This window comes from Buceros rhinoceros, unplaced genomic scaffold (assembly GCF_000710305.1).
Source record: "Buceros rhinoceros silvestris isolate BGI_N320 unplaced genomic scaffold, ASM71030v1 scaffold19810, whole genome shotgun sequence".
NCBI lineage: Eukaryota > Metazoa > Chordata > Aves > Bucerotiformes > Bucerotidae > Buceros > Buceros rhinoceros.
In genome coordinates, this window is record NW_010391529.1 from 1 (window position 1) to 20,118 (window position 20,118).

Genomic DNA, 20,118 nt, shown 5'->3' on the forward strand with positions numbered 1-20,118 from the left:
TCCCAGGCCCGGGGACGCGGGACCCCGCTGTCAGCTGCCCCCCACCCGGTCTCCACACGGTGGGATCCGGCACCACGCGTAGGGCAGAAACAGACAGCCCTCTCGGGAGAAGAACAGGACCCCCAGCTGCCCCCCGAGGCCGAGCGTGGTCTGTGGTAGCAGGGAAGCCCTTATCCTTGGTTCTGTCTCCTGCTGTCCCAGTGCCTCAGTGGAGAGGTTTAATTTTCTGGTGTCACCTGGAGGCTTGCTTGAACAGTACAAAGCAGAGGAGGCTTTTCCACAACTTGGGTGTTTACAGGTGTTCCTTTTCTCTTCCGACAGAATTACTGCCATGGCAACTCAAGTGCTGGGACAGTCTGGTGGGAACAGCCTCTTTCCCGGCAGTGCTAACATTGGTATGGCATTGTCCAATGACATGTATGACTTACACGACCTTTCTAAAGCTGAGCTGGCAGCCCCTCAGCTTATTATGTTGGCAAATGTGGCCTTGACAGGAGAAGTCAATGGCAACTGCTGCGATTACCTCGTTGGAGAAGAAAGGCAAATGGCAGAACTGACAACGGTGGGTGACAGCAACTTCTCAGACAGCGATGGAGAGGGTATAGAAGATAGCCAGGCTGTGGAGAGTGACCACGAGGCACCTGAAAATGTGGAATTAAGCTCTCTTGAAGTTCCTAGTGTGGAAGACCAAGGTGCAGCTGCTTGTCCCCCTCCTAAGACTCCCAGTGTGGACAAAGATGTCTCGTTGGAAGCACCGGGTACTCCAGAAAGCACAGAGGACAAGTGTAAGAGCTTGAAGAGCAAACCATTTCGTTGTAAGCCTTGCCAGTACGAGGCAGAGTCTGAAGAGGAGTTTGTGCATCATATCAGGGTTCACAGTGCTAAGAAATTCTTTGTGGAAGAAAACGCAGAAAAGCAAGCCCAGGTGAAGGATTCTGATTCTTGCTCTGCAGAGGAGGTGGATTTCTCTAAGGGCCCAATCCGTTGTGATCGTTGTGGCTATAACACTAACAGATATGATCACTATCTGGCTCACTTGAAGCACCACAACAAAGCAGGGGAAAATGAGAGAGTCTACAAGTGTACCATATGCACTTATACTACCGTCAGTGAATACCACTGGAAGAAACACCTAAGAAATCATTTTCCCAGGAAAGTGTATACCTGCTCACAATGCTCCTATTTTTCAGACAGGAAGAACAATTATATTCAACATATTCGAACTCACACAGGTAAGCCTTTAATCTTTTTTTTATTTGAGTGTGGTAAGACTACTGATAAACTGCGATGAGTGAGGCAAGGTGAGGGTTTTCTGGTGGCAAAGTTTGTTCCGCCCTGATAAAGCTTTGTGCTCTCATCTTGGTGCTACTAGAGTATAGCCTCATGGAAGTGTGAATTTGATTTGAGCTCCAGCCCACGGTCCTAGAGGACTGAGAAAATCTCTTAATGTCAGGGACCATTTAAGAGGAAGTGAAGGGCGTCCTATTTAGTGATTTTAAGCCAATTTCTTGAAGAGGGCATGACATAGTGTAGCTGTGATGATTGCCAAGGTCTACAACACGGAAGTCTGATGTACTGTGACAACAAAACAAGCAGATTGACAAAAGGTGCCTAAATCATATAGGTGGTTTTGAAAATGGTACCTTCAGACTGAGTTGTAATTACAGAAAAGGAGGAGCTGATATCCACGTGCAAATAAGCCCTCCAGCGTCTTCTAAGACAGAATAAGTGTTGAGTAGTGTTTGCAGTGAGTGAATTCCTCTTGATGTGCAGGGGCCTCATTTTTCCTAAGGTCTGCAGCACCACAGTAGCCAAAAGTAGATGCATACTTCTGCTGGCCTATAGGAAGTCCTCGAGGGAGTCTTTGGCCCTATTTCTTGCCGCCTTCTGGTTCCTAATGTCAAGGAAAAGCGTGAGGGCCCTTTCTACTCTGTTTTATACCAGGTGGAATTGGGAGACCTTCAGTGTTGCCGCCGTCCTGTGAGTTGGGGCCGCAGGTGATGTAGGAAATACCTTGCTTTGTGTCAGAGAACCTCACCAGCCTCTCGCACGGGATGTCTTGAAGTGTGTACAAACTTGAGACCCGTTTCTGGGTGGGGCCATTGTAGCCTCCTCACCTTGCCTCTTCGGGCAGTGAGGGGCAGTCGCTTTGCCTCCTGATCCCTTTTGTGGAAGCAGAAGGGCAGTTCTTCATTCAGACCTTTCTGGCAGCTTCTCAGGAGCCATTTATTTCCACCTTTCAAGGCTTTCTGAGGAGAGGACAGACTTGCTAACCATCTTCTAGCGTGCTGACCTGGCTCAGTTCTGCTTTGTTGTAGGCTGTGTTGGCTGAGCAAAAACACTGGCGAATTTCTCCTTTGAAGTCATGTTTTGTCACAGCAGTGACATGAATGGTTTGGAGGCCTCTCTCAGTTGTGTGCAGCTGTCTGGGAGGGGAGGGCTGGACTCGGGCGGCCTACAGGCTGGGCTTGAGCTCAAATGTACAGAAGTTTGTGTTCATCAACACGCTTTAGTTTCTGCTTTGACGAGGTTGGGAGGGTCTGCTGGGATCTTTAATACATTAAGACATCTTTTTCTCTTAACAATAGCCACGTGCTGCCTAAATGTTTTTTTTTCCCCAAACAAGTAAACAAAGATTGTTTTGAGGGGTGTTAGGAAAGTGGTGTGGTTTATCCTCCAGTTTGTTTTCTTTGTGTGTGTTGCAGGAGATAACAGGAAAAAGACCAGGTAAAAATGCCAAATAATAGGAGAAAAAGTAAATAATTCATCCAAGGAACTTAGTGCCAAATGTGAGCCTCTGCTGTGGTGCCTGTCTGTTTTATGTTTGTCTCGACTGTAAATTCATCACTGCTTGTGTTTGTACATGACATTAGGTCCCCTCTCTGATTTCTGAGAGCAGTTGTTGAGTTTTACAGGAACTAACCATGAAAGCGTGTTTGCTGAGTAAAGCGCTCTCTTATCACTGCATTTGACCAATGCAGCAGTGACCTGTATTAAAATAATAAAATAATTAAAGAGGTTAAACTATGTCAGATATTGTCCTGTTCCTCTTTTCTCCTTTGGTGGTGCAATCAAGGTTTCTGGTTCTTTGGTTTGCCATGTCTTTTTATTATTTTAATTAAGCTGAAATGCTTGATCATGATTTCAGGGTTTTTTAGTCCACCTTGGTGGTTGTTCCTTTGGTAGCTCTAAACTAAAACGTTAAGGTCTTCCAGCTAGTTCTCACTTGATAAAAATCTTTCAAATATGTTAGCAGACTGGGATAGGAAAGTGCCTTGTTTCCAGTAACGCTGATTTTGTGGGAGTGAGTGTTAAAACTAAAGGAAGAGTGTTAGAAACATGAATAAGCTACTGGCAGGTATATTTATACACCAGGCTAAAAGTTTGTGCTGGTATTAATGTGTAATCAATTGCCTTAAAGATAAAAACAAACCCATAACTGACAAAAGAACCCCAAACAACCCCCCCCCCAAAAAAAAAAAACCAGAAGAAACACCCGCAGATACTTTATAGACAAAAGTGTTTGCAGACCTTTAACATAACAATACTGTAGTTAATAAAAACTGTCTGAGTGACACTAAGATATCTTTGGATTATAGTTTTTATTTGAAACTTAAGAAAAATGTTTGTTGGAAAGAATATTAGAGGGATACTTACTTCATTTTCTTGAAGGGTACTTAATTTTCTTTTATGGATATTTTTTGTTAAGAAGAAAGTTGGAATTGTTTCTTTGGTTTCCTGGTCACTAATAGGCTAATTAATTTTGGATAGATACTTTTCTTTCTCTCCCATTTTTTCTGTTTCACCTGACTTTTTCTGTGTGGGAAAGTGCCTCCTTGCAGTTAATTGGATTCTGCTGTGTTTGAGTCATCCGGTTTTCTGAAGCACTAACTCTGTACAGAGTGCAGTTTCACAGGATGAAAATACTCTGCTGCTGCTGCTGCTGCTGCTGCTGCTGCTGCTGCTGCTGCTGCTGCTGCTGCTGCTGCTGCTGCTGCTGCTGCTGCTGCTGCTGCTGCTGCTGCTGCTGCTGCTGCTGCTGCCTGCTGCTGCTGCTGCTGCTGCTGCTGCTGGAAAAAGGCAGTCTCCGTTTTCTCCCCATATCTTGGGACTGGCAGTTTCAGCTCACTCAAACAGCAGTAAAAGATTCCTTTCGCCTTACCCAGGTTGGTTTTCTGCTGGTTGGTGAACTGAATCGACTTACTAAGGACACGTACAAATGGCCAGAAGCAGCAAGAGGCCCGCATGCCAGTGCCTTGCCTGGTGGGAAGTACACCTATCCTCTGCATGTTTGGGGAGCGTGGGAAGGCAGGCAGAGTTTATCTGCTTGCTTGTTGCTTGCATCCGTGTTGGAAAGCTGGTTTCCATGAATCCAGCCTGTACTGGAAGGTACCTTGCAGCTTGTGACAGTGCTTGTGTGACAGGCTGCTGGCAAATAATGGGGGACCTTGGGCACAGTGGTGGTTTAAAGACCCTGCAGATGGTCATAAGCTTGTCAGCTGGGAAGGCTGCATCTGGAAGAGCCTGGCTGCTGGCCAGGAGGGGATGTCTGGAAATGTTCAGATCTGGCCCTTCCTCTGCTAATGGGGCAGAAAGGACCCTTTGTGTCAGAAGCAGATCTACCTAGATTCGTTTGTGCTCATTAGACATGTTAGACCAAGTTTTGACTTGATTTACTCCATCAACTATCCACACTGCTGATCCTGGAACTGTACGAAGTGCAAGACAGGGCAGCATTGTTCTCAATTTTTTTCCATTTTAATTGTTCGAAGCAATTTCTAGAAGACTTACATTTGCAGGGCTGTATAAATAAGACATCTACTTCAGGCAGTTGCAGTGTTCAGTGCCCAGCTTTGGGCTGTCTTCTTGTTGTTGTTGTCATAGGGGATCTTTCTTGCTTGCCACTGTGTTGGAAGTTTGAAAGCAGTTTCATTTCAAGCAGACAGAACTTTTAATGGCATTTCAAGAAAAACTTTATGAAGAGATGATTATAAACTTGTTCACTGATGTCAGTCTGCCTGTTCATTTGCATAGAGTTAAATGTCTCCTTAAGCTTTTGCTAGGATGGAGCTTATTCTTTAAGTGTCTTGTGGAGAGGTTTTTCTGGTGGCTTGTTTGCATATAATGAGCTTGTAAAATTACAATAAAAATCCTTTGGGGAATAGCATTTTATAAAACAGCCCTTACAATGTAGTAATGCATTTAATTCTCAAGTGGCAGTAACATTTTTAATTTGTTTTAAGTTGTCATACTTGAAATTTAGTACATTTTGTTACTGTGCCCTGTATAAAATACCTTAAAGAAAGCCTCTGCCACATTCCTAACGTTGTAGGTAACTAAATATAAAGATACAAAATTTCAGGTGATGGGAAGAAGACATTCCTGAATATTCCTGGACTTTTGGCCAAATATTTTCAGACTGTAAGGAGTCACTTAAAACCAAACCCATTTCTTTGTAACAAAAGAACTACCCCTCCCTTATGTACATGACTTAATCTTATTGTGTGTATTGCACCAGTCTCCTGGCTTGTTTTAACTGGAAAGAGAGAGAGGTTATGGTTGTTGGGGTGAATTTACCTTTAAACTGCTGATCTAATCAAGAAATCTAAATGTCTGGTGGAGGAAGAAATGTGGGATTAGTCTGCATTACAAAGACTGCTACTGCTGCTGTTTGGGCAACAGCCAGCAGTGGAACCTCACATCACCTACTGGCAAAGAAAGGTCTTAGCTGATGCAAATGTGAAAATGCCTCTGAAAGTGAACAAATAGCCTGTATGCAGGACTTTTGCTGACATCCAGGTCTCAGTGATTTGGAAAGCATGTTGGTTGTATGCTTCAACTGATGTGGCAAAATGCTGCAATGTAATTCTGATTATGACTTGAATAAATATTACACCTGAGTAACTTACTTTTCCTTTCCCAGCTTCGCTCCCCTCTTCTGTTGGGGGTATCCACACAAGACGAAAAAAGTGGTTTTACAAGTCACAGTGGAGACAAGGCCACCTAGATCTCTCAGCTGTGCTAGCAGTTTGGGACAAACACCATAATACTTATCTGGACCTGCCTTACAGATGTTAATTTTAAGTGTCTGCCTTTGTTTGGGGTGTGTCTTCGCTTGAAAAGGATTTTCAGGTCTTATTATTGTACTGATAGTTACACAAGCTAACTGTCCCTTGTGGAGACCTATTTTATGAGAGGTTAGTTTCCATTAGTTCTCCAGAAACAATGTTTCTGCAGGCAGAGGGATTTGAGTCTTCAAAATACACTTGAGCTTTTGTTATCAGCGTAGTTATTCTGAGCAGAGCATCATGCTTTTCCATGCTCCAAGCTAATTTCACTTTGCCAATAAAACTTTGGAAGCAGAGACTCAGTCTATTATTTGTGCTTGTGTTGTGGCAAATGCAGGTTTCATGCTGAATGGATGGTTGCTCCCCATCTTAATCCAAATTAAACATGGAGTTTTCAGGTAAGGTTTATGGGAAGCAAGAACATACCTGGTTTCTTACAGGATCTGTATCTTTTGTGCGTCTTCTGAGTGCTGAGAGAAAATACTGTAGGAAAGTTAGCTCTGGTGGCTTAGGGCTTCCTAAAGGTGGCTGTCCCCTCACTTTTTACCCTGAGGTTATCATCTGACCCCAGATGGACATGAGGATGCGACTCTCTCATGTTCTGCCCCTTCACTACCCTGGTTCAGAAGCCATGACACATTGCACTGTTCCAGCTCAGGCATATGCTTCTCACCGTGTCCCTTTGCTGAGGGACAGTGGGCCTCCAAATACAGTTTTGGACTTTGTGACAGCCTCAGGTGTATGGCTTGACAACCAAGTTTGGGAATCGGATGTGTATCAGTAACTAATTTGCTGTTTGTTTTTGCAGGAGAGCGACCCTATCAATGTTCTATGTGTCCTTATTCCAGCTCTCAGAAGACCCATTTAACCAGGCACATGCGCACCCACTCAGGTTGGTAAGGGGCGGCAGCAGCATGACTTGGGAAAAAGGGGGTGGTTCGCAGGATCACCACGTTGTTGAAATTGGAAGGGACCTCTGCAAGTCATCTGGTTCAGCCCCCCTGCTCAGGCAGGACCACCTAGAGCAGGCTGCCCGGTTCTGTGTGAGATGTCATCTCACCCAGTCTAATTCCGATTTTAACAAGGAAGGTTGTCTTTACCTGCTAAGGAAATGCTAAGTGTCATTAATAAAACTGATAGCAGGGGAATATATCTTTTCCTTTCCCTTTTACTTTCCAAGGTGTATTCTGAGGCTCATAGAGCTGCTCTACTAGTCCTAGTAATCTAGTAGCAAACACAGCATTGTGATGATACAGGAGCAGGTTCTTGTCTTTTGTCTGCTGCCATAACTCAGTTAAGATCAGTGAAGCTGGGAGAATTTTGAGCAGCTGAGAGTCTCCTCTGCGGTGTCCACCATTTCATCTTTTCCAGGGGTTCTGAGGGAATGCTTAGCTTTTGCTTGTTGTTACAGAAAGATAAAGTAGTGTCTGCTTATGGAAGGGAGACATAGAGGAGGAAAAAAACAAACTCAGAGGATTTGGTTTTGTGAACTCAGGTTCACAAGTGACCTGGTCTTTTGGCACTAAAAGGCAAATTAGCAATTTTCACTGGCTTTTATTACCCATTGCTGGACGTAAGCTGTGGTGCTGCAAACATCTGCTTTTGCTCTCTCGTGAATCTCTTTGTGAATGAATTAATAGCATTTTTGAGAGTTGTAACAGCATAGGCATGCTAGACACAGGCACAGGTGTCCTTTGTGACCCTCATAGAGGAGTTCAGGTAGATCTCAGCTTGTGCTTTTGGTTGGCTAATATCTGAATTGATATTAGATGTAGGTGAATTCCTAATCCTAGCAAGCAGTAGTGAAAGTCTCCTGTAGAGTAGTTGTTTCAATTTCAATAGGTGAGGCTTTTAATTGAAACCAGAAGGCAGGCAGTTTTAACTGTAGTGGAGGGGGGGGTTGGACCCATTAAAAAAAGCCAGCTTTAAAATGTCGTGCCAGTATTTTGGTTTGAGAATTTTGTGAACGAAGTGCTATGCTTCCAGAAACAAAAATAATTTTTGGCTGAACGTCTGGGCTAAGGGTGTATTTGCAAATGGTTTGATCAATACTGAGCCTGGAAACCATTTCATGAACATCTTATTCTCTCCTTGTCTGTGCAAGGGAGTCTCAGATCCGAAGGGGGTGAGGAGTGGGGTTTGCCCTTGGCCCTTGAATCAAAGGTCTGGGAGGGAGGACGTGAGCTGTGCTGACAGAAGTGGAAATGACATGTGACTCTTGCTATCAGGGGTGTGTTATTAATAGCTCTCGTAACTTCTATTGCACGTCTTGCTGCATTGCCCTGGCAGCTGTACCTTTTCTGTGGCGATTTCTGGACTCCCACAGGTCACAGGCTGGCCTTTTAAGGCAAGCTGGTACTGGAGCTTTCTTCAGATGTCAGTCAGTGGTCTAGAGCCCGCTTCGCAGCCATCTTGATGCCTCTTCTTTCCACTTGTGCAACAAAACCCGTGAATTTAGAAGAGGTGATGGACAGAAACTCTTCACGTACAACCTTTTAGTTACCTTGTTGCAGCTCTCTCTGAGCACTCTGCAGCTGAACAGCTTGTTCACCCGTATGTAAGAGAGAGGCTGTTCTTGTCCTCACTCTGTCTTGTCCTCACTCTGTGTAACATGGAACTGTTCCTTGAAGAGTAGGTGAGAAGGATGAGCAGCGAGTCATGTCATGTTTAACTTGTGGAAAATGTCACCAAAAAGTGGGGGGGAAAAAGGAAGGAAGGAAGAAAAGCTGAAGATGATGGGGAATGAAAGTAACCCTTCTTTAAGTATTAAAAATATGCTGCAGGCAGATGTGAAATGATCTAGACTCTTGAACAAGGGTCGCCATCCTTCCTGACAGGGAGACAGCACAGCCTTGTATAGAGTGAGAGGGCATTGCAGATCAGCCAGGTGGCTAACACACAAACAAACACCACAGTGACAGTGACTTCGCCTTCACTGCAGGCTGCTCTGGTCTCCTGAGTCGTATTGCAGAGCAGCAGCATATATATGGGCAGTGTCTGGGCAACGAGTGGCAGGGGTGGGAGAAGTGCTAGTGTACCTTGGGCAGAAGGGGCTGGACTGGATCTTCAGCATCCTTTGGTAGTGGTGTGCATTAGTCCTGCAGGTCAGTTCTAAGATGCTGGTTCAGAGCTCAGGAGCATCTCACATTCCTCAGCTGAATTTGCACATGCACAGATGTTTTCAGAGTATTTCTGAACTCGAGTTGTTACGCCAGAAGTGTTTTTCCTGTTTGCTTTGATGTGTAAATGGAAAGCCACTTCTGTTGCAGTGGCATGCACTAAGCAGAACGTTTCATTTCTGCAAGAGTCATTGCACAACTGTAAATGCAGATTTCAATAGTAACATGACTGCATCTGACTGGCTTGCTGAGAGTAACCTGCAGCCAGTATGTCTTGTGTTTGAGACACCATAACTGAACTGAATTATTAAAGGTAAAGGTCACGGGAGCGGTGTGCCCCTTTCAGGTGCTTTGGTTTTAGCTAGCTTCTTTTCCCTTGGGTCCTTTTCAATGCAAACATGAAGTATGCTAAATCTGTGTAAAGTTGGACTTTTTTGAAACTGCTGTGTGAAACTGCTATTCATCAAATGTTACATTTCCATTTTTCTACAATGCATTCAATGGACCAGTTGGGTATGGATTCCATTTGCTAATATTACTGTAGAGAGATCTCTGCCGGTATGTATGCATAGCCAGAACCTGTGACGTTGTTACTGCTTGTTTGGTTTTGGAACCCCTTCCTCCCAGCCCTCATCCCTTCTCTCTTTTTTGTATTTTGTTCTTGATGTCTTGTGAATGTGTTTGTGACTTGTGGATTTCTTGTGTTGACTTTGCTTAATTTTAAAGGCGCATGGATAAATCTTTTTTTCTTTTGAGTTTCACATTTCTTTATCTGTATTAGTGAGAAGTGATTGCCCCCCCCACCCCCATGCTTAATAATCACCATCTTTCCCTTCCACCCTCCCTCTCTTAGGTGAGAAGCCATTCAAATGTGATCAGTGCAGCTATGTGGCCTCAAACCAGCATGAAGTAACTCGTCACGCAAGGCAGGTTCACAATGGGCCCAAGCCTCTGACTTGCCCACACTGTGACTACAAAACGGCTGACCGCAGCAATTTCAAAAAGCACGTTGAGCTCCACGTCAATCCGCGCCAGTTCCTCTGTCCTGTTTGTGATTATGCAGCATCTAAAAAATGTAACCTGCAGTATCACATCAAATCCAGACACCCTGATTGTTCTGACATCACTATGGATGTTTCAAAGGTGAAGCTACGGACTAAAAAGAGTGAAGCTGAGTTTTCTGAGAGCAATAATGACAAAGCGGAGAAGGAACAATCGAAAGGGGATTCAGCTGCAAAGAAAACTGAGAAGATTGTGAAAATGGAGAAAAAAGATAATCTGGCAAAGGAAAAGAAGCCAACGAGCAATGTTTCTGCAGGCCAGGTGACAACCAGAAGTCGGAAATCGGCTTCAGAAAACAAGGAGGTGGATATTAAAACTGAGAAAAATACTGAGAAAACATGTAAAACAAAGAAGAACAAAAGAAAGGCAGAAGCTGAAGTAACTTCCTCAAAGGAAGAACTTGCAAATGACACCTCAGGAGTAACAAAAAAGAAAAAGAAAGTGGAAGCTAAACCGAGAGACTGCCAAGAGGCTCAAAAAAGTGACATTGTACCAGAGGAGGAGCCTAAAAGGCAAAATTCTTGCCTCAAGAAAAACAAAAAAAAGAAAGTTCCAAAAAATAAGCACAGTAAGAAAAACAGTAAACTCGATCAGGAGAAGATCGAGGAAGAGGAGATGCCAGATGAGTGTCCTATCACAGAAGAAGATGGATGTATGAAGCCTGCCACTGAGGGTAGTGACCAGAAGGAGCAAGATCCCGCTGACACAGCAGCGTTAAGCAGTGGTGATCACGCTCTCAAGAGGGAGAGCACCGATCCCAAAGGAAGCTGTACACAAGACCCAGGGAAGCCTTGTCTGCCAGCTCAGGATGCAAACACAGAAACTGAGGTAGAGGACCAAGAAATGCCTGCTGCAGCAGGAGAGAGCGAAGACACTGTTAGTGAAAAAGAGGAGAGAAAGGCGGACAGCGAGGAAGGTGTTTGCTCTGAGGAATCTTCCCATGCAGTGTCTCCTGAAAAAAGCCCGGAGGTACCCATGGATATGGTACCAGTTTTGGTGCCTGAGAAGTCAGAGGAAACCTTTGTGTCAGAAACTGTGAGTAACTCAGACCTGTTGGACCTGACCAAGAGGTGTCTGCCAGCGACAGAGCCAACAGGAGATGCCACGCCAGCCCCTGCGCCCCCAGAAGGGTGTACACAAATCCCTAAAGTAGCTCTGGCCTTATCATCTCCTGATAACGCAGCTGCAAACGAATCTCAGGAAATGGATGAGGATGAGGGCATCCACAGCCACGAAGGCAGCGACATAAGTGACAACATATCAGAAGGAAGCGATGACTCGGGATTAAATGGCACTCGCTCTGTACAAGAGGAAACAAGTCCAAAGACGTCACAAGGAGCTGCAGATACCGCAGTGGCCAGGGAGAACTATGTGTGCATTTTTTGTGACCGCTCGTTTAAAAAGGAAGGTGAATACAGCAAGCACCTCAATCGCCACTTAGTCAATGTGTATTACCTTGAGAAGGCAACAAAAGGGCAGGAGTAGAAGTAGCTGTAGTTGGGGGAAGCTTCTTTTGTAAGATCTTATACAGCGTTATGTACAGATATTGTAGATTTTTTTTTTTTTTTAGCACGGTTTGCTTTAGTGTCTGCATTGTTTTGGTTTTTGGTTTAGGGTGGTTTTTTTCAAGTTGAAAATATTTTTTACAACTTTTTGTGTATTGGTGAACTCATTAACTATTGGACCTCTTTATCAGAGAAGGCAGGTAGGGTGTATGAGGCTGTGGCCTGTAAAGTCAGTGTAAGCTTCTAATCTATTAGCTTATGCAATTCTTATATAAACTGAGTTTGAGGAACCAGACTGTAGCTAACAGTTCACAAGTTGGATGTTAACAGAGCCGTTAGCACTAGTCGCTTTTTGTTCTAGCAGCCAGCTCCTCCCCTCTCTCTCCCCTCTTCCCTTTCCCCTCCTTTTTTTTTTGTTTTAGTTCTTGATGTGTCCTGATGTTCAAAGTGTTAAACTACTTGATGGTTTTTCTACCAGGAAGATAGCTTCTATTACATAAAGAGCACTTTGTAAAAGAAATCAAAGTTGGCTAGTGAAGAACTTAACTGTTTAAGATAATTATAATTGTGAACATACATTTCAGATCCCCTAAGTGCGAATGCTGAGCCAAAATTTGGGAGTAGTCCTTCCAACTTTTGATTGGAAAACCTCCGTCTTGATTAATATCTTAATGACTATGATACCTAATTGGCTTTGTGGGGGAGCAAGTTTGTTATTTTTAATTTCTGCCTTTTTTTTTTCTTGATTGTGCTTTAAGGGCTTAAAATATTGCACATTGTTTTTGATTTTTACCTATGCAGTTTAATCCTTTAGGAATAGCGCTTGTGCAGTACATGTACACTTTATATATGCATGTTTGGTTTTCTTTGTGTTAAGTTTTTTTTTATTTGGAAACGTTCAGATTCGTTGCTTACCATGGAACAGTTTTCTGTGCTCTTTACTGCAGATTTTTCTTCTTTTCCTGGGATATTATTAGTTGTGGATGAAGTTGCTGAAGTTATAAACTGCTTGGCTATATATTTTTGACTGGCTTTAAAATTGTATAGTTCTTGAGCAAAAGGATACCAATGCAATTTCAAAACACTATTTTGTAGGAGTTGTTTTATCATGGAAATGCCACTTCTGATACTTTGAATACACATACAATTCTAATTCAGGATCAGCAGACAGGGAAGTACACACTCTCAGTGGAAATGGTCTGTAGATTCTGCAAGTCCAGATGATTATTATTTTTTTTTTCCCCTCCCCTTTTCGTTTCTGTGCTGGACAGCAGTCAAACTTCATGAGCTTAAAAAAAGTAGAACAGCAGCAGTGATATAATTATGGTTCATCAAATTCTAACACCTTACAGACCAAAAAAAAAAACCAAAAAACACCCAAATAAAGATAAATGAACTGGTAAGCAACAAACCTGGCATTAAAATCTGTAGGAATTCCTGCTCTTTATTCATTCAAGTTGCATGTAATAAAATCTTAAAACCAAAAAACACCCAAATACAGATAAATGAACTGGTAAGCAACAAACCTGGCATTAAAATCTGTAGGAATTCCTGCTCTTTATTCATTCAAGTTGCATGTAATAAAATCTTCCTGCTTCCGTGCAGAGACAAACACGTAAGTGATCAGACACTGTCATCTCAGGTCTACATGTCATACCGGGAGTTTTTAATTCTAAACAGATTTAATTTCTGGCACACACAGGCGCAAGAGAGATTACATACTTCACTGCTCATGGCTAACCAGTGGCAAAATGTAAACAAAATCCAAACCAGCAGGGAAAACCCAAAACCTTCCAAGTCCCATCTGTTTGCTCTTCTCTCCGTAATTAGCAGTCTTTCCAGTGGGAGCCGTTGGGGGCAGCTTCTCTGGTTGTCAACTCCAAAGAAGCAAATTTGGAGGCAGGTATTATTTGGAGAGTGGAGTTGGGGAGCTCAGACGTTATTTGTCAGAGCGCTTCACGACACTCTTGGTGTAAGCTCTGGAATAAACCCTGTTCTTCTCAGCGTCTCCCCATGGCATCCTCCCCTCTGAACAAACCTGCTACCTTGAATGAATAGAGAGCAACAAGGCTACATCGCTTCTGCTTTTGGGAGAGATTGGTAATAGGAGGCCAAAGATTTGAGAGGGAGAGCGTCCCTCGTGGCAGAAATAAATTGTATAGTGAGTTTTTGTTTGCTTAGATAGCGTTCAATCCTTACCTTGGCTGCGACAATCATTGTCAACTGAAGATCAAGTTGCAACTATATTTATGTTAAATGTTATGAAAATAAACCTAGTTGAATTGTTTTCCTGGACAACCAGTTGTAATAGTCTTAGATGTATTTTTTTTTCTTGGTAATAGTGTTTCCTTTATATATAATTGTTGCCACCATATGTGAGCAGATGCTGGGAATTCCGGTAGCGTGTAGAGGTTTTATAGCTCCCTTCATATCCTTGCAAAGAGCCTGTGCCATCTTGTGAGTGACTTCAAGGGCTTTAGCTATGCTCAAATAAACTTGTGGATTGGTCTGATAACTTTACTGGTTTGTTTTTAAATGAAAATAACGGTGTTGACTGACATTAAATCTCTTTCTCTGAGATGAAAACCAAGATGTGGTTCTCTGAGATACTCTGCTGTGCATGTCTGTCAAGTGGTCAAGGTTTCAACGCTTGATCTGACAAGAACTCTTGGAAGACAACAGGTGGCTCCTGTTCAGCAGTGTTTCTTACCACAAGATTACCAACTGAAAATAAATTATTAACAAATTAGGAAGAAAAGTTGATTCTTTCTGTGTGAGACCCATTGACTATACCTAATATCGGTGCAGAACTGTGCTGGAATTCTCTGCTTGGTTAAGACTAAGCTTTGGAAGTACGTTATGGTGAAGCAGCAAGGATGTAATGCATTATGTGTACCTAAAATGTTAGACATTGATAATATTGAGTCTTTGACGGGAGGGTGCGGGTCAGGTAACCCACTGTGTACGGTGGTCTTACGTTGCTGTATCTCCCTTTAAACAATGCCTTTTTTTTTTTTGTCTTTTCCAATATTCTTAAATTATTTTGTGTTGGTTTTGCCAGTGCTAGCGTTTTCGTGTTTCTTGACAATAATACCTGTACGAGTGCTCAGCCTCCAACGCGTGGTTGGAAGGGTTAGCACGCCGATGCCCCTACGCTGCCTGCGCGCACCTGAGCGATGTGGTGGTTTGGGCTTTTGCTCTGTGAGTCTCTACACTCAAAGTAACTGCCCTGAGAAACGGTCTAGAAGTGGGTGGCTAGGTGGTCATAATCCATGGTATCGTAATCGCTCTTTCCGGATTTCTATAATCCAGGCTGGAACGTTAGTCTTTGAAAGAGAATGTTTAGCAACTGACAGGCCAGTTAAGATATGGTAATGTCATTGATTTCACAGATTTAATTGATTTCAACAGATGTAATGTAGCTGAAAGGTATTAAATCAAATTCAAGAGTTATCTTGAATGTCAGTTGTGTAGATACGTGGCGTGCATACCTATTAACAGAATCCAAATAGCCGATGGAATTGTTTTATGTGTACATACATTTCCCCCCTCTAAAGTTACACTAGCTAACAAACTTTTGTAAGCTGGCATGGAAACATGTTTATGATGTTTAGTTGCACCATGTTTGATGCTTTTACAGTGCAATACTTGTATTCTCTGAATTAAACCAAAGGTAATTTTTTTCATGCTCTCTCTACTGTAGTGCATGACGGTCTTTTCTACGTTTGTAATAGTTGTAAAACAAACCAGATCAAACATCCTGTTTTTACCTAAAACATGTATAAGAAGTCTTTTGTCCAAAATGTAGTATAAAGTTAAACTAAATTGCATTATATTAACCCTTACAAGTGTATTTTCCTAAGCATAGTTATGATTAAATAAACTTTATTAAGGAACTTGCAGCTTCTATCTTCCACTTATTAAAGGCTACTCAAGGCAGGACCAGTGCAAACATCTTTGACGGAGCTTTTCAGGACCTCAGGCCAACACGTTCTGGGAGAGCCACACACACAGTCTTGATTGCAGTCAGGGACAGCGGCTCTAGAAATAGGTCATTTTTCCATTTCAACACACTGTATTCATTTCCTCGCCCACTTCAGCGAGGGCAGGGCACGAGGTGGGAGATACCCGCATACAGACGGGGTTCGGACGTAATGCTGGTGCTGCTTGTGACTTGGCAGGACAGACCCAATGAAAAGCCATATTCCCTGCCACGAGAGAAGAAATGCAACTTGATGGAAACTGTGGAATTTAAATTTGGGTTTCAGAGGTAATGCAGGTGGTAATTCCTCCTGCGTTCTAAAAGGGTCTTTGGTGCTGTCTCACTTGGGAAATTAACAATAGATTTATAAAAATTATGTCCCCCGCCATCCCTGTGGCTGCAGTACTGTATAGGTACTGAGAATGTCTGGAGAGCTGTGGAGCCTGCTATCGCCTGCAGAGGTGACTTTTCCTCTCTCCACCAGTCTGGCCCTTTTAGAAATCCTGAGCTGGGTTGGCCCATGATGCTAACCTGCTTCCTCAGGCTTGGTCATTCAGGACTCCTCCTGACACAGAAAAATTCCTGTCTTGTGGGGGTAGTTGTATATGCCGCTGCTGCAGCTTTGGGGACATTCCTGTAAGCGGAAGAAGTGAGCTTTTGTCTCGGCTGGTTAAGTGTTTTCTCCTACGCCATGCCTCTGCCCCCCAGGGTCGTCTTAGTCTGTCAAAGGGAGTTTGGGTTTCTGAGCCCTGCCACTGGTAGTCAAGCGCAAAGAGCAGGGTGCGCTGCTGCTGCAGGACAGAGCCTTGGAGGGCTGCAGGACAGCAGGGGCAGTTGTCACTTGGTAGGGGGCAGGTCCTTGAAGTCCTGTAGTTGGCGTGTTTGCAGTTTATGGTGAAGCTGGTTTAAATGCCGGGAACAGGAGTGGTACCCGAGCCTGTCCGTGCCCTGCAAGGGAGGTGCTCCGGGAGCGTGACGGGGATGCGGGGTCTGGGTTCTTGTGTGCCTCTTTGCCTGTGCTGTGTGAGTTAATGATTTCAAACTGGATCAATGGAAGAGGCCCTGCCCTTTGTACCACCAGCTAGTGCTGCCTCGCTGAAATGGGAGAACCCCAGTGGGTTGGCAATGTGAGAAATCATTTTCCCTTCAGCCTGCTGTCAGGTCATCCTTATCTTTGACTGACTGCTTAGACCTTGGCAGAAAATCTGCTGGTTTTTCCCTGAGAGAAAACCAGCATAAAACCCACTAGGCTGAACACTTAGAAGGTGCTTCATGCTCAGCTGTTTTTTTACAGAACTGGCTAGCTGAGCACAAGCGCGTGGCCCCACGGTGCCTTACAGGCCAGAGTGAGCTCCTGCCCACGCGCTGAGATGCCCAGAAGGTGAGTTAGCTCAGGCGGGAGATGGCTTAGCTTCCCGCTGGCTTGTACAGAGACAGAGCAAGTGTCTTAATCCAGCTGCCTTATTCAGGCTTTGCTGTTGCCCTGAAGGAGCCCAAATGCTACGTTCCTGATTTTGGTTTGGTGGTTGATTTTCACTTGTTTTTAAAGCTTAGCCACGCTGACCAAGTGGCTTTACCGTGTTCACGTACAGTATAACGTCTACATAATAAAAAGGTAATTCTAGAAGGGTGAAACCCTTCCCTTGGCCAGACTGTATTTCTAAGCTCGGTAAACTGAGTTCCCTGCACCCCCCTCCTTTGCTGGAAGCACCACACTTGCAGCAAGGCAATGTCGTGGCAGTGCTCTGACACCTTCGGGGTCAAGCTGGGCAGCTGAACTTGTCCCCTGCCCATGAGCTGGTTGAAGGAGCCGTCCTTGGTCTCCTTTAGCTTTGTACAGGTCAGAGCACTCTAACTGCTGTCATCTGCAGCGGAAGCCATGCTGGAGGCGAGGGAACAGAGGAGGTTTGTGGCTGGTTTGTTTCCATCACAAATGAAGGAGAGTTGCAGTGAGAAGTTGTGTGGGAAGATGGTGACTGGTCCCTTGGGGGGGATGCCGGGGACAGTGACATCGGCAGTGCCCTAGGTGGGTACGAGGAGGCAGGACCACCTCCCAAGAGCTGGCACAGGTGTGTGCTGCTTAAGCAGGGACTTGGGAGGTGCAGCTGCCAAGGGGCAGTAATTTTTAGCACATACTTGTGCAGCCCACCTAACACACATCTGCGGCACTGCAGACATGCATCCCACGCTCGCTGCCCAACACACGCTCCGCAGCGAGCACATGGGCAGCATAGCTCACGTTCCCCTGCCCTCTGATCTGGCCTGGGTGTTTGCACTCTCCTCAGCACCCCTGAGCCCTGCAGTCATTGAGGAAAACCAAAAAGAAGGCTGAGCCCCTTTCCTGTTGCTGTGCTGGGGGTCCTGGTTTTAACAAAGGGCTCGTGTGCTGCTCTAGTCCTTCCAAAAGGCACCAAGTCCTGGGCCTCCTCACATCTGGCCAGGAAAACCCTGATGGTTCAAGGGCTTTTTTTTTTTATTTTTCTCCTCTTTCTCGATTTTATGCTGCCTGGTGAGGCTGGTCTGGGGGCCTGAGGCACAGAATAATTCAAAGAAAAGACCTTGCCTCAGCCACACCGTGGCACTGTTATGTCATCATGGAATGTCACCACCAACTCATCCCCAACAGCGGACGGTCAAGAATTCCCCCTGGTGTTTCAGGACGCTGCTAGCTGACTCGCATGGACACAACTCTCCCCTGCCACCAGAGGAACCAACGTGGTGGGCCAATGCATCACCAGGGCATGGACCCACCACCCAGTCTCTGCTCTAGCACCAGTCATTTCGGGCATCCCCCAGCAGTTTAGCTACAAGATCGGTGAAGACAGTTGCTAGGGAGAGGAGTTTATGGGCAACTGCGAGCTGCGAATTACAGGAAAATTGGTGGAAGCAGATGCTCAAAACGTCTGGTCCATGAGGCTCCCAGCCCAATGCACCTCTTCCCACAGTACAGGCTATTTGGGGAGTGTTAGCAGTGGGCAAAATTTCAAACTTTACACAGGACTTACTCTGCTCTTGCCATGAAAATCCATGGCCATTTTCCTAGGCTGGGAGTCCCCTGTTGGGGGTAGCTCTGGAAAGAGAATAGCCCCTGGGCAAGGAAAGGAAGCCACTATTCTGTCTGTTTGTTTGTTTTGAGTGAGCTGGTGCCGCATCGGATGTGTGCCAAACCAAATCAGTTCATGGGCTCCCAGCCGTGGCAGCACGTCCCTGCTCGCAGGGCAGCGGGGAGCTGCAGCCCGCCTTTCCCTGGCCCAGCTCTGCACACCGCGCTGAGTCACTGCCACTGACTCAGCTCTGCGCTTGCCAGGAAGGCGAGGAGCAACCCCTTCCAGGCACACAAACACCCCCTGGGTGCTGCAGCCCTCGCTCCGCCGGCTCAGAGTCACCGCTGCCCAGCTTTAGCTGTTCTACCTTCAATCTGTCCTTCTGAAGGATTTTCACCTGTGTTTTAACTGCCCCGTGCAAAGCCACAAGCTGCTTTTTTGGTGCAACTGTCCAGTAAACGGAGTGGTTCTGCTGAATACACCCTTCTGGGGCAGCTAGAAACGGTTGCACCCTGCTAGTGCACACTGCGACACCCATGAAGAACAGACCTTCCCCAGGGGCTGGACCTTCCCGACTCTCCTTACGCCTCAGTTTTGCACAGACTCAAACCGCCTTTGCTTTTGCTTCCTGTGCTAAGATGAAATTGGCCGTTGTCCACAGGCATGGTAAAAATTGTCTCACCTTTCAGGCTGTCTGGCATAAACAAGACACTAACCCTCCCTTGGAGAAGCGTTTCCAAGCAGGTCTTCAGCTCTGGTGTAATTCAGCGCCGGGAGCTCATAAAAGACATGTCTGTGCTTTCGTTGAGGCACTAATTGCTTCCACATTGCAACCTCCTGCATGCCGAGGTTCAGCATCTGCCAAGAGCACCCATTTTTGTTCCCAGCTGGAGCTGTTGCCAGCTGGCTGCTGCTCTTGTGGCACAGCAGGGCTTTTGCAAAACGTGCCCTCAACACCCGCCCATCGCGAAGCCCCTGTGCTGCCGCAGCTCACCGCTTGCACACCTAGGGTGGACACCGAAGGATGCTGGCCATGGGAGGCATGCGTCGCCTCCCCGCACATCCCCATGCTGGCGGCAAGCCTTTTCTCCTAGGTACGCCTCTGGCATACCCTGAGCCCACATGTAGCCCATCTGTCCTTGCAGAAAGGCTTTTACTCTTTTCTTTCCAAAACCTGGAGTCCTGCTAGGCCAGACGTTTGCCTTGGCTGCAGTTTTTCACGTCCAGCCCCTGGGCTGGGGACCACCACTGTAACAGAGGCACATCTTCCAGTTGCTCTTTCCACACGTGGAGCTGTTTGCCTTTCACGTTGTGTCTTTCCCGACGTACAGTGGCAGA

The 20,118-nt window shown here is 45.3% G+C and overlaps 1 protein-coding gene across 1 annotated transcript; it reads left to right on the forward strand.

Moving 5' to 3' along the window:
- The first annotated feature begins 241 nt into the window (after positions 1-241).
- REST (RE1-silencing transcription factor) lies at positions 242-11,734 on the forward strand. Its single transcript, XM_010142205.1, has 3 exons — positions 242-1,232; positions 6,877-6,960; positions 10,041-11,734. Exons 1-3 carry the CDS (start codon positions 332-334, stop codon positions 11,732-11,734), a joined length of 2,679 nt encoding a protein of 892 aa, XP_010140507.1. The 5' UTR covers positions 242-331.
- Positions 11,735-20,118: the final 8,384 nt, after the last annotated feature.

Excerpts from the sequence above, each read along its gene's own strand:
- REST (XM_010142205.1), top strand. The coding sequence starts at position 332 with ATGGCAACTCAAGTGCTGGGACAGTCTGGTGGGAACAGCCTCTTTCCC. Across the intron at positions 1,233-6,876 it reads ACATATTCGAACTCACACAG|GAGAGCGACCCTATCAATGT; the intron begins GTAAGCCTTTAA and ends TTGTTTTTGCAG. Across the intron at positions 6,961-10,040 it reads GCACATGCGCACCCACTCAG|GTGAGAAGCCATTCAAATGT; the intron begins GTTGGTAAGGGG and ends TCCCTCTCTTAG.